This window comes from Podarcis raffonei, chromosome 16 (genome assembly GCF_027172205.1).
Source record: "Podarcis raffonei isolate rPodRaf1 chromosome 16, rPodRaf1.pri, whole genome shotgun sequence".
NCBI classification, from domain to species: domain Eukaryota; kingdom Metazoa; phylum Chordata; class Lepidosauria; order Squamata; family Lacertidae; genus Podarcis; species Podarcis raffonei.
The window spans coordinates 13,869,975-13,897,686 of record NC_070617.1 but is presented as its reverse complement, the minus strand read 5'-3'; the positions used below and the strand labels follow the sequence as shown (position 1 = coordinate 13,897,686).

The following is a 27,712-nucleotide window of genomic DNA, read 5'->3' as shown; positions in this document are numbered from 1 at the left end:
TTAGCCCTGCCAGCCTAAATGAGTCTCCTTTGGCCTGAAGAGAAGCTTGGTCAAATGCCAAATCTGGCAGCCTAGTTTAAAGAGGCTACACATGATATTATTTCTCAGCAATCCTATGCCTCTTTTTGCAGAGCCTCCACCACCAGTCTTCCAGATGGCTTGGGCTACAGGAAGTGATGGGTGGGGCAGTTTGTCCCAAAATATATAGGGAACACCCGGTTGGGGAGGCTGGAGGACGGACCCCTCTGGAAAGCAGTGTCTGACATCTTGCGGACCTCTTTATCGGACGACAACAAGTTTAAGCAGACAAGTTTGAAGCAATGGAAGCTGAGAAAACAAAACCATAAACCGGGCAGTGGGTGGGTGGGGAGAGCAGAGAGCTTGCCCTATATTGATAATTTGAGATGGAAGAAACAAACCCAACCCCATTGGATACAGACTTCTCCCTTCCTTACCTACCGTCACCCTCCATGAGGATGCACACATGTGTTATGCAACAATACTTCCTCAAGTTGAAAGCAAAGGGAGAGTGTTATGTACTGAGTTGAATAGGATCCAAACCGTAGCAGTCTGATTGGTCCTAGAACAATAGGATCCAAAAGGCAGCAGTCTGATTGGTCCTAGAACAATAGGATTCAGAATGCAGCAGTCTGATTGGTCCTAGAACAATGCAGCAGTATGATTGGTTGGCAGGAACTACCCAGTCATGCTCCAGATAGAAGTGAATCCACAACCTGATTGGCTTACAGTAGAATTCCGGAATTAGCCAATCATGTGCAGCCCATTGTGTAAATAATGTTTATAAAGCAGGTACTTTGAGGGGACATTCATTCATTCCTCCTCACCACTATGAGCTGAATAAACAGCATGAAATCACTTTGCGACTCTGAGTATATTTCAGAGAGCAAGAATACGTGTGAGGATATTGCAAAATCCCCCTTTGCTGTGCGTCCTCAGCCAGGCACAATAGGGAGAGGCAGAGCGACTCCTCCACCTCCAGGGATGCAGGAAGGGGGCTTGCAAATGCCCCCTCTGTACCACAGCCTTCCCTAGGCTTGGTAAAAATCCAGGAATCTTTCAGAAAAGTCCAAGAGTCTTTAAAAAAAAAATACATTCAGGTTCCTGGTAGGGTAGCTGAGCGAACATGAACTTATGCATATACAGGAAAGAAAAACCAGAAAGAGCAGTTCCCTTTGTTGGAAGATGGTGGCAGAAGCTCACTTTGCTACCCAGAAGGATATTAGCTGCTACACAGAGGGCACGCCTGGGAGGGAGAGAAGGGCAACCAGCCTCTCCTCAAGTCTTCAAGTCTTTGCTGTTGCCGAGGTCCAGCAAGTCCTGGACATCAGAGCAAGGCCTTGAGGATGAAGGACAGCCCAGCTCCACAAGAGAGACCCAGCGCCAGGAAAAACGTCATGATGGCTCCTGCCAATTCGCTCTCATGTGGTTGCACCTGTCTGGGGGCGGAAACAGAGAAGATAATTTATAATCTGGCAGAAAAGGCCATGGGCAAAGCCAAGGGGTGAGGGGGGTGGGTATTTGCTCCCCAAATCAAGTAAATAAATAAAAATAACTAACTGACCAACTGCATCTCAGATAACTTGGTTCTGCCACCCCAACGTAAAACCTGCCCCCCTATGACATAAATCCTGGCTACACCCGTGGAAAAGGCCCTTCCTCTTTGCCCAACCCAGAGAGGAAACCAGGGCTGGATTTATGCACATGGAAGCTACAGTTTGCAGCCTCCAATTATGAACGGCCTTTAAATACAACTTTTTAAAACTCAATTTCAATTACTTTGTTCTCAAAGAAGATCACAAAAGTGTCTTAAGCTTTATGTCCTACGCAGAACACTCACAGGGCATGTTGGGATGCTTCTGCCGTTCAGAGGGTGCCAAAATGTGTGGGTCACTGCTACATAGAATCACAGAGTTGGAAGGGACCCCCGAGGGTCATCTAGTCCAACCCCTTGCACCCTGTATAAACTACATTTCCCAGGACTAATTGGCTATTAAAGTGGTATAAGAGAGTGCTTTAAGTGTGTGGTGTGGCCTAAGAGGAGCACAACAAAAATCAGAATAATTTGAGGGCCTGCTGTTCACAACTGGAATTCAGGGAGATGGCATTTTTACCTGTTTTTCGAGAATGGTGGTGGCTCAGGGAGCCTTGCATGGAGAAAGTCCCTGGTTCAACATCCCCGGCTTTGCCAGGTAGGGCTTGGCAAGACATCCCTTGCCTTAAACCCTGGAGAGCCACTGCTGGTTAGTGCAGACCAGGGGCTGCCAACAAGGTGCCAATGCCCCAATGCGAAATAAATACAGTGGTACCTTGAGTTAAGAACTTACTTCGTTCCGGAGGTCTGTTCTTAACCTGAAACTGTTCTTAACCTGAAGCACCACTTTAGCTAATGGGGCCTCCTGCTGCTGCTGCACTGCTGGAGCACGATTTCTGTTCTTATCCTGAAGCAAAGTTCTTAACCTGAGGTACTATTTCTGGGTTAGCAGAGTCCGTAACCTGAAGCGTCTGTAACCTGAAGCATCTGTAACCCGAGGTACCACTGTAAAGAGAACAAGCGATCCACTCTTGCAGACACCCCCCTGTTCATAATGCTGCTTCTGCATGTTTCAGGAGGGGTGACGTCGCTCAGAGCACACTCACTTTGGCGCCAGGCACATGGTGAGGGAGACGAAGTAGCCATTGGAGAGGGAGAAGACGACCATGAAGAGGACGAACCAGGCATCCTGGTGGAAGAGCATGGGCAGGTATTCCCGCTGGGGGACATTGCACAGAAGCAGGAGTGGGACGAGCAGCAGGCGGAGCCCCACCACCGCAGGGAGCAGGCGAAGATGCTTCTCTGGCTGGGGAGAGCAAAAAGCAGCTTCATTACCCTATTTCCTAATAAATGTCCAAAGGTCTCGTTTTATGACGTGATGGCTGCGGACCTCCATACTCACAAACCTACTAGAGTTTTCTTTCTTTCTCTTTCTTTTTATTTATTCTATTTCATAATTCTTTCTGCATCATTATTTTAACTTCATAAGAACGTCTTGATCTTTTTGGCTCCCAGTACGTTTCCGAGCACAATTCAAAGTGTTGGTGTTGACCTTTAAAGCCCTAAACGGCCTCGGCCCAGTATACCTGAAGGAGCGTCTCCACCCCCATCGTTCAGCCCGGACACTGAGGTCCAGTGCCGAGGGCCTTCTGGCAGTTCCCTCATTGCGAGAAGCAAAGCTACAGGGAACCAGGGAGAGGGCCTTCTCAGTAGTGGCGCCCACCCTGTGGAACGCCCTCCCATCAGATGTCAAAGAGATAAACAACTACCTGACATTCAGAAGACATCTTAAGGCAGCCCTGTTCAGGGAAGTTTTTAATGTGTGGCATCTTAGTGTATTTTTGGTCTTTGTGGAAGCTGCCCAGAGTGGCTGGGGAAACCCAGCCAGATGGGCGGGGTACAAATAATATTTTTATTATTATTTTTATTATTATTATTATTATTATTATTATTATTATTATTATTATTAAAAGATGTCTAAGTACTGTATTTTTCCGTGTACAGTCATACCTCATGTTACATCTGCTTCATATTATGTTCTTTCAGGTTACGTCCCGTGGTGACCCGGAAGTACCTGAAAGGGTTACTTCCGGGTTTCACTGCTCGCGCATGCGCAGAAGTGCAAAATGACGTCACGCGCATGTGCAGAAGCGGCAAATCGCAACCCACGCATGCAGAGATGTGCTGCTGCAGGTTGCGCTCTTTTCATGTTGCGAACGGGCCTCCGGAACGGATCCCATTCGCAACCAGAGGTACCACTGTATAACATGCCCCCGTGAATAAGACGCCCACTATTTTGGGGGGCTCAAAATTAAGAAAATGCACTATGCACTATCAATGTATAAGACAACCCCTTATTTTAAACTTTAAAAGATTAGGAAAAAATATAGTCTTATACACGGCAAAATACGGTAAATAAAACCTGCCTGGCCTCAAAAAGAGTAGAAGATCTTAGGATTCAAGCATACTCCTATGTAATGAGCGAGGAACTTTTTTCAAGGCAAGGGCAGCATATTCCCTTCTGGGCAACCTTTTGAGGGCCACATGCCAGTCGCAGGCAGGGCCAAATGCAAAAGAGGGAGGAGCAACAAACATAATTTTTACCTTTGTACACTAGGCTAGTTTCTATGCATGCTCAACTCCATCCTCCATCCGGGCTAGGAAGAGTCATTGCAAGAGTTCAAGGACTCCTGTCCAAGCAAAAACACTTGGGAGAGTCCCAAGGACCGGGCAGAGAGACCTGGTGGGTCACATGTGGTCTCCACCTGCTATAACAATCTGCCAAGTGTGAGATAAGGCTTCCTGAGTTTAGTGGCCCAAGCCCACAAAAGCTTTCCTTGAAATCAAAGTCTTGTAGGTGCCACATGCCTTATCTGCTTTCGTTATGGGAGGTTAACACTGCTGCCTCTCTGGAGTTCATCCAGAGATAGTCATAACAGTCACCCTGATTTTGGACAGCGTGAAGCCAATCCCACTTCAGAAACCAACACTTACCCAGAGGAAATAGGAGGTAGCGCTGCGGCCCAGCCAGTCCATGACATTGAACAGAAGAAAACAGCAGACAGGAGTGAAGAACTTCCCTAAGCATAAGAAAAAGACAGAGAAATAGGAGGGAGATGAAGGCAACACTAACCTGTAATTAGATTTGCTTTGAAAAATCTGGTTTTACTTACGTTTTATGTCTACTACTTTTAAAAAGTTTGGTTTAATTGGGATTTTCCTTACAAATGTTTTATACCGTTTCAGTAAACCGCTTAGAGGGGTTTTTGTCAATTAAGTGGTACGCAAATCTTCTTTAAATATAAATAAAACTGAAGTTCTCATATGCCGGGTGTGAACTAAGCCCAGGTGTCCTTGATTTTTCCCTCCACACTTGCCAGCCTCTCCTGCCACACCCTTTGAGAATCACTGGTCTAGCCCAATATTGTCTACTCTTGGCTGTGGCTCTCTGGGGACAGAGGCAGAGAAAATTCCTACACAATCCTTTTTTAACTAAAGATGTTGGAACCCTTCTGCAAGCAGAGTAAGTGCTTCATCCCTGAGCCTCAGCCATCTTTCTAGGATGGTAAGCAATTGCCTTAGTAACAACAACAACAACAAGTTATTTATTTATTATTTCTACCCTGCCCATCTGGCTGGAGCAACTCTGGGCAGCTTTCAAAAAAACCTTAAAAGCAGAATAAAACTTCAAACATTAAACATTAAAAACTTCCCTAAACAGGGCTGCCTTCAGATGTCTTCTAAAAGTTGGATACAGTGGTACCTCAGGTTAAGTACTTAATTCGTTCCGGAGGTCTGTTCTTAACCTGAAACTGTTCTTAACCTGAAGCACCACTTTAGCTGATGGGGCCTCCTGCTGCCACCGTGCCGCTGAAGCACGATTTCTGTTCTCATCCTGAAGCAAAGTTCTTAACCTGAAGCACTATTTCTGGGTTAGCAGAGTCTGTAACCTGAAGCGTATGTAACCTGAAGCATATGTAACCCGAGGTACCACTGTAGTTGTTAGTTTCCTTGACATCTGATGGGAGGGCGTTCCACAGGGCGGGCACCACTACCGAGAAGGCCGAGTCTTGCTGTCTGTTTTGCAAAGGTAGTGTCTCTCTAGGGCCTCAGACAAGGGTCTCTCCAAGCCCTCCATGGCAGTGCTACTGGGGACTTCTGAGCCTGGGGCCTTCTACATGCAAGGCAGCTCTACTGCTGAGCTGTGGGCCTTTCTGTGGGGCTCCAGCTCTCAACTGCCTCTAGCCAGCTGGGACCCTCCTCATCCTTCCACCACCCCCATTGGACACCCCCCCCCCCATTACTCACTCCAGGTTTCGTTCTCTGACGTGCTGGCGACGCTGGCAGTGATGGCGGGAAACACAGACAGAGTGATGGAGAAGACCATAACAATGCAGAGGGCCATCTGCCAAATCTATAACCGGGAGGAAGAGGAAGAGAGAGCAATGTGAGGAAGTTGTGGTTTCGCCAGCACCCTTGCTATTCCATTCCCCCACCCACCCTAGTCTTGGTGTTTCCTGTTACTTCACCCCTCCGGCCACAGTCCCTACCTTCCTGAGCACACCTAGGACTGACGGTTTCGGCGGAGGCAGGCCTGCCCCATTGCTCCCGTTCATAATCTCCAGGGGGCATTTTGAGTCTTCTTGCTCCAGGGCGATGGCAATCCCATTGCTCAAGCTCAGCGGCTCTCCTCCTTCGGTGGCACCCGGCACAGGGCCAAGGCCATCCTCTGGGGGCGGGACAGAAAAGGAGCCAATTAGCACGTGGCAGAGTCAAGTGACCTACAGGCTCTAATTGCCTTCTACTCTGCCACATACACACACACACAGTAGAACTTCAGTTTTCGAGTGTCTCGGAAGCCTAACGATTTGGAACATGAACACTGAAAACCCGTAAGTACCCTATTTTTCGCTCTATAAGACGCACCAGATCACAAGATGCACCTAGTTTTTGGAGGAGGAAAGCAAGAAAAAAAAATATTCTGAATCTCAGCAGCCAGAACAGCAAGAGGGATCGCTACGCAGTGAAAGCAGCAATCCCTCTTGCTGTTCTGGCTTCTGGGATAGCTGTGCAGCCTGCATTCGCTCCATAAGATGCACACACATTTCCCCTTACTTTTTAGGAGGGAAAAAGTGAGTCTTATACAGCAAAAAATACAGTAATTGCTTCCGTTTCCAAATAATAATTACAATATTATTATATTTTGGGGGTTATTTTAGTATTGAGTAAGGGGTGTTTTTTATGACTACATCAGGAATTCTGTTGTTGGGTTGCCATGTACCTTTAATTAATAATAATAATAATAATAATAATAACAACAATAATAATAACATTTGAGCTTTTAGGGTTTTCTAAAAAAACCTTGCAATTTATTTATTTACTTCTTAACATTTATACACTGCTTTATTATTAAAAAAACAAAACAAAACCCTGAAAGCGGTTTACGAAAAAGTTAAACTGCCTAGATGCCAGCCAGGTAGAGGGAGACTTAACTATACACTTGGGGTGCCCAATGTGTAGCTCTCTAGCGCAGGCTTCCTCAACCTCGGCCCTCCAGATGTTTTTGGCCTACAGCTCCCATGATCCCTGGCTAGCAGGACCAGTAGTGACGGATGATGGGAATTGTAGTCTCATAACATCTGGAGGGCCGAGGTTGAGGAAGCCTGGCCTAGAGGTTGCTGGACTACAACTCCCATCATCCCTAATCCCTGGTCTTGCTGGCTGGGGCTGCTGGGAGTTGGGAGTCTAACAGCCTCTGGAGGGTCAAACATTCCCCCACCCTGCCCTACAAGCTCCACTATTAAATTTGTGAATTGGTTCCACAATTTGGGAAGAACTCTCAAGTGGGGAGCCTGGCTGACCCACTACTTGGGAGGCTGCTTACCAGGGGAAAGAAGCCCCGCCTTGGTCTCCAGCTCATAGCCTGGCTCTTCCGGGGCTCTCTTGTGCAGGTGGTGGCGAGCAAAATCCTGCAGAGAAAAAAGGGAGCCGTGGTTGCAGATGGCAGGGTGTTTTTTGTTTAGTTTTATTTATTTATTAAAGTTCTTATGTTACATTGGTAAACATTATCATATTACATCACAAGACTTATTATACTATCATTTTCAACATGTATACAAAGTTTATATACTAAAAGGAAAAGGAAAACAAGAACAAAAAACTATTCCAAAATCATATTTGTACCAACACTTTGGACTTCCTGTCTATCCCTTTGTATATTCCTTTTTTACAAATGAATGTACTCTTATTATTGTATATTTCATTACATTTTATCTAATACATTCCTATATCAATATGTACCCTTGGTCTAATTTCTCAACTCAGTCTCTCTCCAATGTCACTTCCAGGCAACCCAGCTTTGTTTGCATAAAGTTTGTGGGGAGGTTAGAGAACGCTGGCAATTTATTTATTTCAAATTTGTGGTGTGGGGGTAGACAGCATTGCAATGCAATGCAAAAAGAAGAAGTCAGATTTTTAGGGGGTGGGGAGTGAGTTTGTTGCACAGGAGTGCCAAATTGACTTTAATAGTGCAACCTGAATTTGTCAGAATGTGTGAATGAATCCCGCTTGAAGATCGCATTAGTCTATAAGCACCCAGAGAGCAGTTTGTCTGCTGTACAAAACAGGTGAAAATAAGGAAATGTGTACATGGTGCAGGGGAAGAGATCATGATTGTCCACATCGCTTTAGCCCAGTTGGCTTTTTAAGTGGATTAGACCATGCCAGTGCTTACAAATCTCTTCCTCTCCTCCTCAAACCCAGTGGAAAGAGCTCCCTCTTATTTTGCAAAACCAGGGTATGGGAGAGAGGGCTTTGTCTCACCTTGTGGGGCAGCAAGATATAGCAGATGATTGAGATCAGGGTCCCAACACAGGGGGTGACAAAATAGCTCAAAGCAGAGGTCTGAGCATCCACGCCACCTGAAAAGCCAGAGAACGATGAGATGAGGATGGGCAGCCTACAGAGAGCGCTTTCTGGGCTACCCTTCTGGACTCACAGGGCTTTGACACAGCCCGTGGGGGTGAGGAGTAAGTTGCTAGAACTTGCATCGTATTCCTTCCCCACAACCCTGCTATGCATCTTGGCATAAATGCAAACAAACAAGCCCACAGTTAAACACTGTCCCGTCACCTCTGAACCTCTACCAGTCACCAGTCACCAGTCGTATTAAGTTGTGGGTGAACATATCAGAAGACACAGCGATTCTTCAAACAGCTCTTGTTTATTCAGAGGCCAGAACAGAACTGAACTGAAGGGTTCAGTCAGCCTGTTTATATAGAGCTCCAGTACAACGTAACTGTAACAATTTTCTAAAACTATCCAATCACTGAACGTCACTTTCAATCCCTTATTTGCATAACTATCTACAGTATCCCCTTACTGGCACAGGGTGAGAACCTCAGTACATAACAAGTCGAGCTTTTGTCATGTCACGGAATGCTCACAAATGTTTGGGGTGAAGATGCCTCAAGACAGAACGTGGAGAAGGGTGGGGGCAGTTTTGGAAAGAGAAGTGATAACTCTGTATGCAGGAGGAAGGAATTCTCACATAGGAGGGGGTGAGGGACAGGAGAGGAGTTAGTAGGAAGGAGGAATTAAAGGCAGGAGTGCTGGGCAAGCCATGAGACTGAGCTGGGGAGTGGGTGGGTAAGGGGTGCCACAGCCACATTGCAGCAGAGCGCACAGAAAAACACAGAGCATTGCTGCGTTTCCCCCCGTGATGCAGGTTGTATTCAAAACACCAACGAATTATAACTTGGTGCACCTCAGAGGTCCTTTCTTCTTGTTCCTGGAAGAGGCAAAGGCCTGAATGAAGAAAGAGGTGGGGAAGAGAGATGAAGAAGTGAGAAGCCTACAGAGAAAGGGGCAGTTGGGGGCGGAGTGGGGACTTCACATTGGGCCTAAGGAATGCATGTGTGCTTTTGGCAGGAATGAACAGGCAAGTGGGCTCAGAAGGGTGAGGCGTACTGAGGAGGAGAAGCATTTAAGCCCCCTTGAGATCCTTGGAAGATAAAAGGTGGGACATAAATGTAATAGATGATAAGTAAAATATAAGTGGTATTTTGGAGGGCAACAAAGCAGCTCCGCCTCAGACCCACTGGGCGCTCCACATTAATCAGCCAAAGGCAGGCAATCTGAAGTTGCTGTTATTAAAATGCCTCTCCTGAAAGGGGGCCCAGCACTTCCTGAGGCAGCCTGCTGCACGGCTGGGTGCCTCTTACTGTTTTCTCCCCCACCCCTGTAGATCAAGTTTGACAGATGGAGAGGTGGGGGTGCCCAGCTGTCAATCACCTGATGCCACAACGACATCAGATGACCTGTTTTTGGTCCAGTGCAGTGTGTGACATTTTGAAGCGCCAACAAACCAGCTGATTATTGGGCTTCACCGTCCGGGGCTCACTGCAAGCAGCAACAATCAGCTGGTCATCAGGGCTTGCACAGAACTGAGGCAGCCATCAGAGTGTCTCATGCTGCTCTCTGAAAAAGGCCGATGGTCAGCTGAATGTTGATGCTTGCAAGCACCCTGCGGGGCACTCCGAAGCCCTGGTGGTCAGCTGTAAACCTGACCCCTCCATGTCTTTACCTGCCCCACAGGTAGGGGGATATTAAGGCCCACAGACAGGCTGGACATTCCTCACCTCTGTCTTAATGTTCAGCAGAAATCTGCTCCCCTGCGAATTCCACTGTATGGTTCTAAACTGGCCCTCTGGAGCAACGGAGAACAGGTTGCCTCCATTTTCAACGTGACACCCCTTTCAGATATTTGAAGGTGGTTCTCCTTTCCCCCCGGCCTCCTCGATCTTCTCTTCTCCATGCAAACCGCCCCCCCTTCCCAGCACTTTCCCAACGGGCCCTCAGAGGACTTGCTCTCCAGCCCACCCACTCCTCGTCCTCCTCATGATACTCACTGGCCATGGAGAGCAACATGGCGGTGGCTGCGAAGGTCCCCGCCATTCCTTGGCCACTCAGGAAGAGAGTGCTGTAGCTTTGAGGGAAGGATCCCAGTTGCCCAAAGAGGCTGCCTTGCAAGACGGCGCAGAAGGCTGGAGAGAGGAGAGGAGAGAAAGAAGGTGGAGTTTGGGGGGCGAGAAGGTCAGCAGCCAACATGCTTAGTGGCATTTTACTTCCTTATAAGCTCACACACCCAGGACTGGGACTAAGACCATGGTTGTGGAGGGGCAACCTTCCCCTTTCTCCCAAGCACTAAGAACTATAATCCCTCAGGGGAGATCATTCCTCACAGCCAGAGGAAGTTGTGCAACTTCCTCCCTCCCTCCCTTGTCCAGCATCTTCAGAAGACAGTTTCTGTCATAGGCTCAAGATGCACCTCTTTACCCCGGCCTTCGACACTGGCATTTTTAAATTGCTGTCACCTGTCCTAGGACTGTATGGTAAAGGGTGGGTGAACAGCAGCAGCAGCAACAACAACAGATACCTTTTCTTAGATTGCAGTCCTAGAATGACAGAGTTAGAAGGAGACTTGTAGGCTGTTTAGTCCAGGGGTGGAGAACTTGAGGTCTCGGAGGGGAGGGTTTCAAATGTGGCCCTCCAGTTCTATCTGGCCCTCAGAATTCTCCCCAAGCCACACCCCCTCACTGGCCCTGATTCACACCTCAAGTGTTTTCGCCTGGCCTTGATCTCTTGCTTGTCTGGATGGAGGATAAAGAGGGGTTTGTGTAGAAAACTAGCCTGAATAAAATTGACGCTCCTTGGCCCTGTATAGGATATAGAGTATCTCCACCCTCATAATTCAGCCCAGACACTGGGGTCCAGCGCCGAGGGCCTTCTGGCAAAAAGTGCAAAAAGTGCAGTTACAGGGAACCAGGCAGAGGGCCTTCTTGGTAGTGGCACCTTCCCTGTGGAATGGCCTCCCATCAGGTGCCAGAGAGATAAACAATTATAAAACTTTCTGTAGACATCTGAAGGCAGCCCTGTATCAGGAAGCTTTTTAACGTCTGATGTTTCGTCGTGTTCTTTTATATTCTGATAGAAGCCGCCCAGAGTGGCTGGGGCATCTCAGTCGGATGGGTGGAGCATAAGTAATAAATTATTATTATAATTATGATTATAAAACTGTTCTTACCATCCTAATCCTCAACCTGCCTTCCTGTAATTTAAGCACATACGGCCCTTCCCCTCAGCCTTTTAAAATTACATCGAAGTTACACTTCTGCTCCACCTTTCATCCCAGAAATTCAGAGCCACAGATCCATGGTTCTCCTCACCCCTGTTTTACCCTCACAACAACCCTGTGAGGCTGTTCAGACCGAGAGACAGCAGCTGGCCAAAAGGTTTGGGGCCAAGCATGGATTTGAACCTGGGTCTCCCTGGCCCTAGACTGACTCTCTAACCGCTACACCAGACTGGCTCTTGGTCATTCTCTTCTCCAAACTCAAAGCCTGGAGGTTACAGATCTGCCGCAGGGCTCGGGAGCAGACGGCAATGGCGTTATTGCTCTGGGAGGGACAGCCAGGCCCCACCCAGGCCATGCAGAACTCACAGTTAATGAACCAGACGCTTGCCATGGTGATGGAGAAGAAACTCTGGGCCGGCATCTCCACCCTGACCAAGACGGCCGTCAGCACAAAGAGGAGCAGGATCCCGATCAGGCTGCTCAGGATTCGCACTTTGTCCGGAATGCTTTGCAGGGGTGGAAAGGAGAAAGATGAATGCTTAAAGGTTGTGCTGCCTAGATAAGAGTCGGAGGGGGCTGAGCAGCTGGGAGATGCGGGGAAGGAAGGGAACTGAACCCACGGCTTCAAGTTAAAAGAAAGGAGATTCCAGCTATACATCAGGAAGAATTTCCTGACCGTAAGAGCCATTGGGGTGGCGCTGTGGGTTAAACCACAGAGCCTAGGACTTGCCAATCAGAAGGTCGGCAGTTCGAATCCCCATGACGGGGTGAGCTCCCGTTGCTCGGTCCCAGCTCCTGCCAACCTAGCAGTTCGAAAGCACGTCGAAGTGCAAGTAGATAAATAGGTACCGCTCCAGCGGGAAGGTAAACGGCGTTTCCGTGTGCTGCTCTGGTTTACCAGAAGCGGCTTAGTCATGCTGGCCACATGACCCAGAAGCTGTACGCCGGCTCCCTCGGCCAATAAAGCGAGATGAGCACCGCAATCCCAGAGTCGGCCACGACTGGACCTAATGGTCAGGGGTCCCTTTACCTTTAAGAGCTGTTGGCAGTGGAACAGACTGCCTCTGGAGGTTGTGGACTCTCCTTCACTGGAGTTCTTTAAGCATAGGCTGGATGGCCACCTGTCATGGATGTCTTAGCTGAGATTCCTGGACTAGAGGACCCTTGGGGTCCCTTCCAACAATACAATTCTGGGATTCAACACTGATGCCGGGAATTGAACTGGGAACCTCCTGCATGCAAAGCAGAGGCTCCACCATGGATTTATGACCCTTCGTCTCAGAAGGAAGTAAGTTTCTGGTCCACATGGTCCTGAATAAAGGGCTGATTTAAGTAGGAAGCTGACTTATACAGAGTCAGGCCGTTGGTCCTAGCTCAGTATTGTCTAAACATACCAGCAGTGGCTCTTCAGGGTTTCAGTGGAGGACACTCCCAGCCCTACCTGGGGATGCTGGGGATTGAGCCCAGAACCTGCTGCATGCAAAGCAGATGTTCTACCAGTGAGCGGCGGCCCTCAAAACAAAGCAAGTTTCTCCTCTCTCTGCCTCAACTCTCCATATGTACTATGGAACCAACAGTGGTCCTACCTCACAGGGCTGTTGCAAGCACAATCAAGGCTTTGTTGTGACTGACCCCTTATAGCGCAGTTTATAGAGAACACTTTGGACACATAGGTGGGGGCAAAGTCAAACAGTGGAAGGGGGAAGCAGGCCTGTACATTTTGCCTCACGTCTCAGGTTCTACAGACACTTGCTTTTCCTTCTTTTAAATGAAAGCTGGGAATCTGGAGATTACGCTTCCAGAAAGGGAACCTGGGAGAGTGTGGAGACAGAGGTGGGCAACACCCGTCTTGGGCATGGGATCAGGGCCAAGATGGAGGAGCAGGAAGCTCACCATTGGTAGAGGAGGGAGTTGAGAAGGGTGAAGAGGAGCAGAGGCAGCTGGGAAAGAAGAGCCAGCCAGTTGCTGAAGTTAAAGTCGTCACTGCAGTGGGATGAGGGTTCAAGTCCCAGGCCTGTCCAGTTCCCATCCTCCTCCTTGCCAGCTGAGCAGTTCCCCACAACGAGCCGAGACTGAAAATACTGAAAAGAAGGTTATACTCTGTGTGAGCGGTGTCTGTGTGTTCAATTCCCCAGGAAGAGAGGGGCTGGGACTCAGACTTGCCCTACACCATTGTTATTCATTAGATATTTATATACCCCCTTTCATCACAAGATCACAGGGTGGTTCACAGGATAAAAATACAACACACATTGTTGGACCATTAAAGCTCTTCCCCTTTCAACCCACATGTGTGCAGGCTGATTGAGGCATGGTGCAAGGACACTTTGCACATGCTCTACTGCACCTTGCTTATCCCTGCCATGCTATACAATCGATGGATGTTCCAGGGCTGGCTATGGTGAGCTAAGCCCAAAACTCGACCTGTTTCCTCAAAGTACCAAGCAACAGGAAGCCATGCTGCCATCACAAACTGCCTCCATCACTGCATGCCACCAGCACAATGGGGCTTCCATTTCCTCTCTTTCTCCTCCTGAGCACCCCAAAGGTGGAACTGCAGGGTCGGATAGGCAAAGAGCAATCCGTATATTTGTGCAGGTGCTTTTTTTTAACAAATAATTTATGGACTGATGCCAGAATGGGATGGAAAGGTCTTGTGAATGAACTCATCCGTGTGAAACGGAGACTATCCTTTCCGTTCCTGCTCCCAGGTTAAGTAGGATCCAGGGATGCAGCCTGATTCATCCTGGGGAAATGGCCTTAGAGCGGAGCTGGATTCAGAGTTTCCTCTTATTTTGAAGAGCAAGAAATGCAAAGAAGTGAGTGAGCAACAAGGGCGATGATTCCAGGCGTGAGCTGCACGTGGGATATTTAACCACGTCAATTCATGTTTTGCTAGATAGGCACACGACAGGAGATGAAGCTCACAGAGTTTTCCTGCAAGTTTTCTAGAAAGGTTTCTGTGAGAGACGCTCCCACTCTGCCTGGGCACCCTCTCTTACTCTTCCTATCTCTTTCCACCATGCCAGCAACATAAGAACATCTGCTAAGCTAGACCTAAGTACCGGTATGTCTTTGTTACTGAATTACCATGTTAAGCCTGCCCGGACAAAGCTGCTGTATCTGTTAACTCTTCAACAAGTATTCTGAGTGAGTAAATGTTTTCTTTTTTTACCTTTTACAAGACTGTTTGTGTGGTTGTTATTTTAAGGGATAGAAAAGGGGGAAATACAAGGGAGAAGGCAGTCTGCCTTAAAGCATCTTGGATTACAATGGTACCTTGGGTTAAGAACTTAATTCATTCCAGAGGTCTGTTCTTAACCTGAAACTGTTCTTAACCTGAAGCACCACTTTGGCTAATGGGACCTCCTGCTGCTACCGCGCCACTGGAGCACGATTTCTGTTCTCATCCTGAAGCAAAGTTCTTAACCTACTACTATTTCTGGGTTAGCAGAGTCTGTAACCTGAAGTACCCGAGGTACCACTGTACTTAAACTCAAAAGGCTAAAACTAGCATATCCAAGCTTCCCTGTTAATCTGCAAAAGGATGCCTTCTGCTGAACTCACAAAAGTGAAGGAGGAAGGATAATATCTAATAAAGATATCCTCTCTGAGCATCTACAGTATTCATATCCCAACCCTGTGCTGGGGCTCAGCCCTGGAAATGTGTCTCTCCCCCCCCCCAGATGCCCAGAGAAGAAGGTGCCTGAAGCAAAGGACCCACCGGTATGGCCGTGATGAAGAAGTTCCAGGGCAGGAGCGTTCCCAGGCCAAGGAGGAAGAAGATGATCCCCACACAATGGAACCTGGGGGTTGGGAGAGGAGAAGCAGCCATTAAACAGATGCAGCTGGGAGCAAATCAGGACACTCGTCCATCTAGCGCAGTATTGCCTGCTCTGGCTGGCAGCGGCTCTCCAGTGTCTGAGCCAGCAAGGGGGGCTTCCCCCATCACCAACTACCTGCTGATCCTGATCCTTCCTAACTGAAGGTGCCCCGATTGCATAGCAAGCAGTCTTAACGTTGAGCTATAGTCCTGCTTAAAAAAAGAGTGATAAAGATTCTAGCCCTCAAGATTCTGAAAAATTAGGGCTAGATCAGACTCAGTACTGCCTGTTCTGACTGGCAAAGCTCTCCATGGTCTCAGGCAGCCGCCACCTGTCTCTTGATCCCTTTTAACTGGAGATGCTGGGAATTGAATCTGAGACTTTCTGTAAGCAGAGCAAGCGTTCTACGTTCCCTCCCTCTCAAAAAGGAGTCAAAAACAATTCAGGCCAGGCAGGTGGGTCATAATTACCACAATCCAAGCCCACCGGTAACATCCTGCAATGCTTCCCCTCCATGAGAACACTGTGTAACTGTGGTCACAGTGCTCAGAGTAGGGCTGGGCAGCTGGGCCTAACCACCCTTTGAGTATCCTACAACAGCTCAAAGTGACACTAGGTGAGGGAGATCAGGGGAAGTCAAAAGGGTAGTCAGGTCCTGCTTTTGGGGTTTCTGGAGCAATGCAAGAACCAAAATACAGCTTTGCTTTGAAATCTGCAATCTTCCCAATTTTGCAGCACAGTTCCCCAGCCATGTGTGCAGAAACGCGCATACAAATGTGCATTAACGTGCGTATCTAAATATAATGCCCAAATGCAATAGGTTAGGGGAAACGGCTTTGCAAAAATGTCTCTTGTTAGGCAAAACTGCCTACAGAAATATGCTCATGAATTTTCACGAGGGCTTCCAACCACCAACATGACGACTGAGGCGGAAACTCCACATGGGCAAAATGGGCAAAGGAAACTGACGGTTTCTCCCACCCCTGCCTCCTGAAATTTTGGACCACAACTCCCATCACTGGGGCTGACTGAAGCTGTAGTCCAAAGTGTCTTGAGCGCCCCAGGTTACCAAAGGCTGGATCTGAAGCAGAGAGAGAAAGAGAGCGACAGTGTTAATCTAATAAGCCAAAGGCATGTCTACACGACAAGGCCTTGCCTGGCAGCGGTTTCTGCCCTCCTCCCTGCTAATCTATTTACCACCCCATCTTCTTATCCCTCCCCCACCAGGCACACAAACGGAGCACAGCGCCAAGAAGAAAGCGTTCCCTCCCCCGTGCTCATTTCTGGACAGGAAAATCAGGTTTTGAGGAACCGATTCCTTTGTTTGCTGTTTTGTTTTGTTTTTTAAAAGAAGGGAAGTGGAAGATTTAATTCGCCAGTGCACTTGTGGCAGCACCGGGGAGGGGAATAGGATACCTAAAGGAAATCTGTGCACCTGCCCAGAAAACTGGAAACTCAACACTTCTAATCCTTATACCGTAAGTAACTCGTGCAACTTGACTAATCCAGGTGTGAAACATTCCATTCCCTCCCCAAACACATACCTGAGTATGCGGAGAAGGAAACCCAAGAAGGCACACCTAGGCAGCTGCATTTTGTAACTGAAAACAACTGGGGAGGGGAGGCTTATACAACTGGTCCAATTTGGAGTTAACGGAAAAAATGTGTTAGGTGCAGAGCAGAAATAATGGGCTGCATCCAACTAACTAACTAACTCATAATGATTTTTATTATTCATATGCAGGGCCGGATTTACCGGATTTTTCGCTCTATAACACGCACCCGACCATAACACACACGTAGTTTTTAGAGGAGGAAAATCCGTAGGCATGCCACCCGTAGGCATTCCCTCCATAACACGCAGAGACATTTCCCCTTACTTTTTAGGAGGAAAAAAGTGAGTGTTATGGTGCAAAAAATACGGTAGGTTTAATAAGGCCCTAAGCTACTGAAGGTAATGGGACCCTTTATATGTCCAGCTGTCCTTTGTCAACAACAAATTGCCACTGTTTTTGTTGTTGAATATATGCTATATGGTAATTTATAGGACCTAATAGGTATCTAAAGCCATTTGCACAAAACAAAATATGCTTTTTCTCTTATATTTTGGAAATGTACACCCAGTGGTTTTTTTCCCTTTAAATTTTTCTGGGGTCCCCAAGAGAGTGGGGCCCTAAGCTATAGCTTGTTTAGCTTATATGTAAATCTGGCACTGGTTTGGAAGGGTCCCCCAAGAATCATCTAGTCCAACCCCCTGCAATGCAGGAATCACAGCTAAATAATCCCTGACAGGTGGCCATCCAACCTCTGCTTAAAAATCATCAATGAAGGAGAGGCCACCACCTTCCGCTGTCAAGCAGCTCTTACCCTCAGAAATGTTCCTAATGTTTAACTGGAACCTCCTTGCTTGTCATTTGAATCCTTTGGTTTGATGTCCTACCCTCCAGAGCAGCTCAAAGCAAGCTTGCTCTGTCTTCCATGTGACAACATCCTCCAGATATTTGAAGATGGTTATTGTATCAGCTCTCAGTCTCCTCGCCTCCAAGCTAAACCTACCCAACTCCCTCAACCGTTCCTAATTGGGGTTTGCGGATTTTCATTCTTCTGCCCCTTTGGTCCCGCTCCACCCTTCCCCATCCATGCCACTGGGCAGATTCTGGTGGAATGTATTCATCCAGGAGTGCGGGTGGGGGAACCTGCAGCCCTCCAAATATCTCTGGGCTTTAAATCCCATCCTTCCTGAATGCTGGCCCACGCTGGCAGGTGCAAACAGTACTGAAAAGTGAGGTTGTGTCTCACTGCACCGATACCATCAAGAGTGTGCAATAAAAGCAACATCTAGAGGGACCCTTGATTGAAATCAGTGGGCATGACTGACTTAGGTCCATTCATTTCAACGGCTATACTCTGTATAACGAAATTGTGTTTTTAATATTTTGTTGAGAGCCACCCAGAGTGCCTGGAGCAACCCGGTCAGATGGGTGGCATATGAACAGTTCCAGATTTATGTATAAGCTAAACAAGCTATAGCTTAGGGCCCCACTCTCTTGGGGGCCCCCAAAAAATTTAAAGGAAAAAAACCTGGATGTACATTTCCAAAATATAAGGTAATAAAACTATATATATATATATATACAGCACACACATACAGCAACAGTGTTTTGTGTTGTGTAGGCTCTGCTTCCAACTATGATTTGTATGACTCTGCTTCCAACTGCTTCTAACTATGATTCTAAGGTTCATTGCAGTTCTGCAAACACGGGCAAATTTATTATTTTTTATTGCATTTATATCCCACCTTTTTTCTCCAGGGAGTTCAGGGTCATGTACATTGTTCTCCTCCTCCTTATTAAATCCCCACAACAACCCTGTGAGGTAGGTTAGGCTGAGAGGAAGTGATTGACCCAGGGTCACCCAGTGAGCTTTGTGGCCAAGTGGGGATTTGAACCCTGGTTTCTCAGGTCCTAGTCAGACACTCAGGTGTTTTTTTAACCACCTTTGTACCCTACAAATCCCCTAAGAAGCTCATGAGATCATCCCATTTTATCCTCCCCATAAGCCATGATGAAGGACACGGGTGGCACTGTGGGTTAAACCACAGAGCCTAGGACTTGCCAATCAGAAGGTTGGCGGTTCGAATCCCCGGGACGGGGTGAGCTCCCGTTGCTCGGTCCCTGCTCCTGCCAACCTAGCAGTTCGAAAGCACGTCAAAGTGCAAGTAGATAAATAGGTATCACTCCGGCGGGAAGGTAAACGGCATTTCCGTGCGCTGCTTTGGTTCACCAGAAGCGGCTTAGTCATGCTGGCCACATGACCCAGAGGCTGTACGTCGGCTCCCTCGGCCAATAAAGCGAGATGAGCGCCACAACCCCAGAGTCGGTCACGACTGGACCTAATGGTCAGGGGTCCCTTTACTTTTAAGCCATGGTGGGCCAAAGAAAAGCTTCATGGATTTTGAACCCAGAGCTCTCCCCACTCTGGCCCACCACACTCGACTACACCCCACAGGCCCATGAGTAACCTCTGCTTGAGAAGGGATTCTGTTTAACTCAACAACAAATAAATAAACCACCCTCTAACATGAAAAACAGTAACTCATCTATGAGGGGGTGTCACGTTCGGGACTCTTGTGTATGTTACAAAATCCCTACCCAAAAGGCTCAGGAAGCAATATGCTCAAAGGCATCCCAGGTATTATCCTCACGTTTCAGTCTCTGCAAGTGGTTCTGAGGGTTAAGATGCTTATTATCCCAGCTCTTTTCAAAGTATATTCTCCTCAAGTCAGATCTCACGGGGCTTTGATACTTACGAGTCCTTGGGGGTCACCTGAGAGGCCATCGGGAACCAGTTACACCCCCTAAGTGGGAGGCAGGAACAGTGGCAGGAGTCTGGCCCCTGTCAAAGCACAGCTGCACCTGAAAAGGAATTGAAAAAAGTAGTAACAGAAGGGAAAACTCTGCCTCCATCCACGAAGGACGAAAAAGCTAATAAACTCGGATTATGCCCATCTCAAGCGTTCGGGAGTTCTGAGAACTCCAGCTTTCAAAGAGGGGATTTGAAAAAGCAATGAAAGGCAGGAGGAACTGCACACCCCAGATCTGTGCAAAAAAAGCACAATAAAGCGCCCCAAGGGTTGACAGGACCCTGCCTCACCCTGCAAGAGAAAGATCCCCAGACCAGTGGTCCCAGGGAACGGCTGAGATGCCCGCTTCCCTGCTCTCGTGACATGTGTGGATCAGATGCAACTGCTCACTGCTGCAGAGGTAGGGAGTCTTTTCCAGCCCAATGGCGACATGCCAGCAGTTGACAGGGCCAGAGGCAAAAGTGTGCAAAGCAACAAATGCGAATTTTACCCTTCTGCACACACCCCTCTCTGTCCTCCATCCAGGCTCAGGAGAGGCATTCTCAGAGTTCAAGGACATTTTGCAGACAAGCAAACATAGTCGAGGCCAGTGAGGACCATGAATTTGAAAGACCCAATAGGGAAGGCTGCAGGGTCACATTTAGCCCTTGGGCCTGAGATTCCCTAATGAGAGAAATGCACTCTGCATGCTCCCAGAGGCACTCTTTTTCTGTTACTACTTCCTATATTCTGCCTTGATCATATAACTGTTGAGTTGGAACGTGTCCGAGACCAGCCCCCTGCAATGCAGGAATATGCAGCTGTCCCACATTAAGGATTGAACCTGCAACCTTAGCCATATCAGCACTACTCTCTAACCCACTGAGCTATGGCTCTAAGGCTGAGTCAGATGAAGCCCTACAACCGTTATCCTGCCCGCGCCTTCAACAAATGGAGGCCACGAGTGTCCTCAAGCCACAAAACAGAAGGGAGAGGCAGGGTCTTACTCTTCCACATGCTCAGAGACACTCTCCTCTTTATTACTGCTTCACACTCTGCAGGGATGGACACAAAGCATTCAAAGATTGACAAAGGAGGAAAGACAACTGACCCGAAGCACGGAATCGGTCCTAGTTCAGGCCCAAACAGGCATCCTGGAAAACTGCATAGGCCTTTGGCCCAACCCAACTTCAGGACTCGTCTTATGTTCCAAGGCCTCAGGTCTGTTCTGAATACCAGGATAAGCCCTGCAAAATGTGTAGCAATGACAAAGGCGTGAGTGTCTCTGAGAATGTGCAGAGTTGGACCCTGCCCCTCCTCAGTGCCTGGGCTTGCGGGGCAAAGAATTTAAGCACTAGTGTGGAAGTGTGTAAAATGGAAGGGAATTTGCCATTACAGCATTTGCCAAGGTGGTGTTTTCCAGACCTAATGGACTACAACACCCATCAGACCCAGCCAGCAAAAGTGTGATCGCTGGGGCTGATGGGAGTTGTAGTCCAAAACATCTGGAAGGCACCCAGGTTAGGAAAGCTGGCTTGTTATTATATCTAATGCTGGACATTTGTGATTGTAATTTAATAAATAATAATAATTGTTATTTGCATGCTAGTTTTACCTGGTTTTCTCCTGATTTTAAAACAACTTAAATAGATACATTATAGACATATTTCTACAGTACTCTAGGGGTCATTTTAGCCAAAAACCTAGGTATACATTTTAACTTGATTTTTTTAAAAAAGCAACAACAAGCAATCCAGCACGAAACAGAGTAATCTGGTTCTTCCTTCCAAAACTTCAAGCCCCAAATAGGCATTAAAGAGTTAATGTAAATTCCTGGTTATTTTGCATCAAGAAAAATAAGGAAGTAAACGGAATAAGCATAACCTCTTAAATCCAGATGCACAGACTGGAATTCACCCTGGGAAAAGATATCACAGAGAGCCTACTCACATTGCTATCACCCCCTCCAAAAACTTCAGCCGACTGCTCAGGTAAGGTCTGTTAGTCACCACATTATACACTTCGAACAACATTTGGGATTGCCCAATCAGGAATTTGCAAAGGCCTGGTCAAAGGCCATGGGAGGTTTTCACCCTTGCAAATGCTTTTGTTGACAATGGCCTCTGGTTACCCTCCTCCTCTCAAATTCCACCCCCTCTGCAGTTTTTTTTTAATTTTAATTAAGTGTTCGTTTATCTTTCACAGGTAATACAAGGCAAGGAACAAAGGAAACAAATAATATTTCCCCCTCCCCCTGGAACAGTCTCAGAAATATGTCCAAGAAAGAAAAGAAAAAAGTTAATTCCACCACATATCAAGCACCAAATAAATGTATCTGTCAATAATTGTCCACAGGTCACAGGAGGTCAAAATTTGTGCTTTTTTATAGCATATGAAATAAAATCAAGCCATTTTTTTTGGTCTGCCTTTTTACTTTTGTTTTCTACAAGTTTATTCTCCTGTTCTGGTTTAGCATCTGTCAGCATTGGGCAGTTAAAGCACTAGGAAGTCGAACAGAATAGAGGAGCCCAGCTGAGGCATCACTCTTTACCTTGCACATAATCACACCAGGACTCTGAATTTGGGGCAATAAGAAAGCTACGTTTATTGCAGGAAGTAAGTTCTTGAAAGGAAAGATCCTAGTTCTGTCTAACCAAGGGGGAGATGCAAAGAGTCAGCCAGGCTTGATCTAGGTCAGGAGTCTCCCTGTAGTTTTCGGCTGAGATGAGGTGGTTGCTTAGATGAGAATGCTGCCCTCCTGCGCCTTGGGTAGCTTTAAGAGTATTTCCCAAATTCTTGGAGGACAGAGCTATCAATGGGCATGAGCCACAATGGCTATGTTCTACCAACACTGTGCAGTGTGCCTCTGAATGTCCATTGTTGGAGGTATGGACTAATGCAGCAGCCAGGCTCTTCTTATGAACCGGCTCACAGTTCAGGGGTCAAAAGACCATAATAACAGGAGAAGAGCCTGCTGGCCCATCTAGTCCAGCATCCTGCTCTCACAGGGTTCAGCCAAGTACTTATGGGAAACCTGAAAGCAGGATTCGAACACAAGAGCACTCTCCCCTCCTGTGGCTTCTGGTGCCTGGGATTCCACCGAATAACCTCTGGTGGCCCAGAGAGAAAGTTTGGAAGGGTCAGTTTTGAAAAACAGGTTCAACACCTGGCAATCTTCCCCCTCCCATCCTAGGTGTAGGAAAGATACAGGCTGCGCTAGGGAAGGCGCTCTGCACAAGTTCAGGGGCACAGCTGCTTCTTGCTAGTCACTTAGTAGTAGAGCATCTGCCTTGCAAGCAGATTGCCCCCCCCCCAGGTCCAATCCCCAGCATCTCCAGGCTGGGCTAGGAATGTCCCCCCACCTGAAACCTTGGACAGCTGCTGCCAGTCAGTGTAAACAGTACAGAGCTACACGGACCACGATAAAGTCCTGTGTGCTTATTTGCTCTAAAACTGCACCCTGATGTTGAAAATGTTTTTTCCCCCCGTCTCTGACTGATCTCTAGAAAAGGCATTTTTTAAAAAGAAGCTAGGCTTGAGCCCCTGCACCTGTTTTCGTCTCCCCCACCCCCCAGGCCCTCGAAATCTTCTTCTTAAGCCATCCTCTTCCAGAGGCCCTACCTTGAGTTCGGAAGGGTCATATTCCTATGCAATACAGAGTCACTTCGCTTCGGATCCTGGGAGCACGCTCGGGCATCCTTCCTCCCGTTCCTGCACCCCCGGACCTCTTCGCGGCGCTCGGGGCTCACCTGCCTCTGCGGAGCTCCAGCCCCCGAGGGCGGCGCTGCTTGCTGCCGCCGCTACCAGAGCTGCCTGGCCTCGCCTCCATGAGGCTGGAGATGCCGGCGAAACAGGCGAGCCTCTCTGCCGCCGTCGCCCTTGGAGGATCAAGGAGGAGCCGGCCTCGGAGTCTGCGTACAGGAGCGCGCCTGGGAAAGAGGCCGCCTCTCCCCACCCCTCTCTCGGTCTGCCTGTCCGCCGGCACCCTGAGAATGGCCGGCGGAGCCAACCGGCAGGCAGAGACCAAAGGGGGGAAATGGGGGGATGAGGCGGCCGACGGAGCAAAGCGGATTTCTGGGGGGGAAATGGGCCTTTCCAGTTGTCACCAGCAGGGCCGGCGCTAGCAATTAGGCCAACCCGGCAGCTGCCTATCTGGGTCGCAGCGCTGAATTTTGAGGGGCGCATTTTTTACACAGATTCGCTTTTGTTGCATCTTATCTGTTCCAGGCAATATTTTACTTTTATTTCAGATCTTCAATGCCGTTTCTCAAAGCTCAGAGAATCAGCACTTTACGTGACGGAATGGGTGGCAAACTGTAAAAAAAAGAAGACTATGAATCGGAAATGGAGATGCCATATGACCTTTTCCTTGTTTATTTGTTTGTTTTGCGACACGGTGAAAGCTTTAATAAAAGCTAATTTAAAAATGGCAAAGGAAAATCTGGATGGGCCCGAAATTGAAAATTTTAAGAAACCTAAATGTTGACATCACAATTCACAAGTTGAATCAGAATGATTTGCGTGCCAAACTGTGGTCTTTTGTCGTTGAGAATTGGTGTCATACAAGTCCACGCAAATGTCAGCACTCTGGTGGGCGTGTTCCAAAATAGCTGAAGGTTCTGGGCAGCCCTCAAGGGCAGCCCTCTGTGGAGTGCATTACAGCAGTCTAAGCCCAATGTTACTAGAGCATGGATTCCCGTAGCAAATCTAAATGGAACTTCCGTGTCCAGCCGCACTCTTCCCTTAAAGGCCTGTGGAGACACACGATGGACAGAGCGCTGTTGCCTTCACACCCTGTTTCTGGGCTTCTCAGTGGCATCTATGGGAAACTGGATGTGGGAGCTCTGTGGGCTTTTAGAGCTGATCCTACCAGGGCCAGCTCAATACATTTTGGCACCTGAGGCGGACCCCAAAATGGCACACGCACCCTCCCTGCCGTGGAAGAAGGGGTGAAGGAAGTTCTACACCAGGAACAAAGGGGTGGGGAAAAGAAAAAGCTACATCAGGATCTGCTGCCCTTGTGAATCCTGCCGCCTGAGGCAATCACCTCACCTTGCCTCATGGGTGGGCCGGCCCCGGATACTGCAAGCCTACTTTCTTATGGAGAACAGGCTGGAACTCGCCATCCTTCCCCACTCCTCACCCCTTGGCGAGTCTTTTACACCACAATGTAATATTAATATATTCATAGGAGTCTTTGCATCTGAGCCCCTCATTGCACTGGCCTTTCCGCTGCTGAGCTCTTGGCTGCTACTTACCATTTCCACAGTTCTGGGGGGGGGGCACTCTATGACTGTGAACACACTATGCATTTAAACCTACCCTGCTCCAAGAATCCTGGGAACCATACTTTGCTAAGGGTGCTGGAAAGTGAGGGGTGCACTACAGTTCCCAGGATTCTTTGAGGAAATACCAGTTGCTGGGACTCACAGGGGTGGAGAATTGCTGTTGTGCTGCTGGGGTCCTCCTTTTAGGTTTCCCCAGTAGGGTGTCTGGTTAGCCACCGTGAGAACAGGATGCTGGACTAGATCCAGCCGTCAGGCTCTTCTGGGGTTAGTCACTTATTCTCCCTCAGGCTAACCATGCCCTGCTCTTTTAACCAATCCTTATAGGATTTGGTTCCCAGAACCGCTCATGCCATCCTGGTCCCCTCTGCCCTCTGGGCATGCCATCAGTGCAGCAAGTGCAGAGTACAAGGAGGCAGGTGGCCTCTGCCCTGAGGATCTTACAATCAGAAATCTGGCGCGCAGGAAGGAACAGATGAAGGAGAAGGAAACGGAGCAGGGTTAAGCATGGAAAGAGTCTGTGGTTGTTTCAGTTGCAGGTAGCCAGGCTTAGCTCCAGTTTTTGCCGCTGAGACCACATAACACCAGTCTTGAAAGACCTACGTTGGCTCCCAGTACATTTCGGAGCACAATTCAAAGTGTTGGTGCTGACCTTTACAGCCCTAAATGGCCTCGGCCCAGTAGACCTGAAGGAGAGTCTCCACTCCCATTGTTCTGCCCAGACACTGAGGTCCAGCGCCGAGGGCCTTCTGGCGGTTCCCTCGCTGCAAGAAGCAAAGCTACAGGGAACCAGGCAGAGGGCCTTCTCGGTAGTGGCGCCCGCCCTGTGGTACGCCCTCCCTTCAGATGTCAAAGAGATAATCAACTACCTGACATTCAGAAGACATCTTAAGGCAGCCCTGTTCAGGGAAGTTGTGTGACATTTTAGTGTATTTTTGGTCTCTGTGGGAACCCACCCAGAGTGGCTGGGGAAACCCAGCCAGATGGGCAAGGTACAAATAAATAAATTATTATTATTATTATTATTGCTACTGCAGGAGAATGGAACTATGCAATTATGAAACAAGTTGCACAATTTAAAACAAGCTGAAATGAGGTTATTTACACACTTACTTTTGTCACTTCTGGAAGGCAGGGCTAAACAAAGCAATGTATCTCACCGTTCAGCATGATTCCTTGGTAATGGCGCTCTGCATGCCACAGCCACAGCTGCTGTGAGTGAGAAAGGGAAGTTCTTCTGTTCTTCTCGAGGTTTCCGTTTAAGTTCCCGCCAAGAGGTGATGGCTGGGAGGCTGTGACTTCTTGCAAAGTCCTTCTCTAACCCAGCAGAGGGCACTAAGAGGCCTTATTATGCAAGGGAGGAGGGCAGGAGCAGAAGAAGGGGGTGGGACACTTTCAGCTCAGGTTGTTCTTCTTTTAAAATTGTTATTGATTTATCATAAACACTTGTACAAGATAAGACATAACCACCATACGTGGAGCATCTCCAGTATAAAAAAATACATTACAGAGCTGCAGTTACATATAGCCAAGTTTTTAAGATGCCCAAGGATAACGAGGTGTGAGTCGTAGGAGGAGCACTTATATGACTCTCCCTATTTATGTAATAAGAAATGGAGACCGGTTTGCATCAAAACTGTATCACTGGGCTTGACCCCAGACTGTATGTCTTATGTCTGGCCAGGTGTTCAGCTAAAGGCGTGTTCCACACATTGGCAAACCATTCCTCCTGCAGAGGAACTGTAGGTGATTTCCAGCATGTTTCTCAAGAAGGTACTGGACTTTACGTCCTGAGGATGCAAGAGGGGCCCGGCTCAATTAGATGTGTGGTCCGCCTATACAGCAGTCTGCTTCAATGCAGCAGCTAGCCAAATGCCCACGGAGGTCCACAAGCACAGCATGAGAGCGGCAGCATTAGCTACTGCTGCTGATGCACAGTAACTACCGGTACCTCTGATCCTGAGGATAGCTTGCAGCCATCGTGACCAGTAGCCACCAATAGCCCGTGTCTCCATGCATTTACTTAAAACCTTTTATAAGCCGTCTTCAGCTAGAGGCCCATCTTGTGGCAGTGAGTACCATCAGCAAACGGTGTGGTGTGAAGAAAGACTTCCTTTTCTCTGCCCTGAACTTTCTGCCAATCATTTTCACAAGGTGCCCCCCCCCCCCCCAGTTCTGGAATTATGGGAAAGGGAGAAAAGCTTCCCACCAATCGGCGCATATAATTTTCATAACCCTCCACTGTGTCCTCCCTCTAGTTGCATACGTGGGTTGCCAGTGCACGGGGCAAGGCAAGTATCATCAGCACTGTCCACTGATAGGCTGGAACAAAGGGCAATAGCTCGATGACCTACCTGAGTGGCAGCTGTGGAGCCCTGTGAGCAGCAAGCATGGTGGAAAGCAGGATGGGGGATTTGTCAGGAGCAGGTACCTTTCTAAAGCCCGTGCAGAGGGCACCCAAGCAACCGACTGTCACCCAAATCTGCTCCTTAGTCCGCCCACACAAACATGGGGGGATTTTCCGTGTGGTGGGGAGGGTACACTCTTTTTTATTTATTATTTTTGCTTTCTCTC

General features: G+C 48.1%; 1 protein-coding gene across 7 annotated transcripts; it reads right to left on the bottom strand.

Annotated features, from left to right (window-relative positions):
- Positions 1-1,318: 1,318 nt before the first annotated feature.
- On the bottom strand, positions 1,319-26,372 carry SLC29A2 (solute carrier family 29 member 2). Of its 7 annotated transcripts, XM_053368412.1 has the most exons (14): positions 23,475-23,593; positions 20,965-21,100; positions 19,821-19,926; positions 15,412-15,493; positions 13,581-13,768; positions 12,054-12,193; positions 10,462-10,596; positions 8,375-8,472; positions 7,437-7,521; positions 6,103-6,281; positions 5,861-5,966; positions 4,547-4,632; positions 2,659-2,858; positions 1,319-1,457 (listed from the first exon to the last, which is right to left on the bottom strand). In XM_053368412.1, the coding sequence occupies exons 3-14, from the start codon at positions 19,847-19,849 to the stop codon at positions 1,346-1,348; spliced, it is 1,440 nt and encodes a 479-aa protein (XP_053224387.1). In that variant the 5' UTR covers positions 19,850-19,926; positions 20,965-21,100; positions 23,475-23,593; the 3' UTR covers positions 1,319-1,345. The 7 variants fall into 7 exon arrangements, with proteins under 7 accessions (XP_053224387.1, XP_053224388.1, XP_053224386.1 ...); XM_053368413.1 differs by lacking the exons at positions 20,965-21,100; positions 23,475-23,593 and adding an exon at positions 26,299-26,372; XM_053368411.1 differs by lacking the exons at positions 20,965-21,100; positions 23,475-23,593 and adding an exon at positions 26,252-26,349.
- Positions 26,373-27,712: the final 1,340 nt, after the last annotated feature.

Bases quoted from the DNA above. Each gene is read 5' to 3' on its own strand.
- SLC29A2 (XM_053368413.1), bottom strand. From the start codon at position 19,849: ATGGCCTCTCAGGTGACCCCCAAGGACTC. The intron at 13,769-15,411 runs GTGGGTCCTTTG...CCTTCTTTTCAG, and splicing joins TCTTCATCACGGCCATACCG to TATTTTCAGTCTCGGCTCGT. The intron at 6,282-7,436 runs GTAAGCAGCCTC...TCCCGCCCCCAG, and splicing joins GGCGGGGCTTCTTTCCCCTG to AGGATGGCCTTGGCCCTGTG.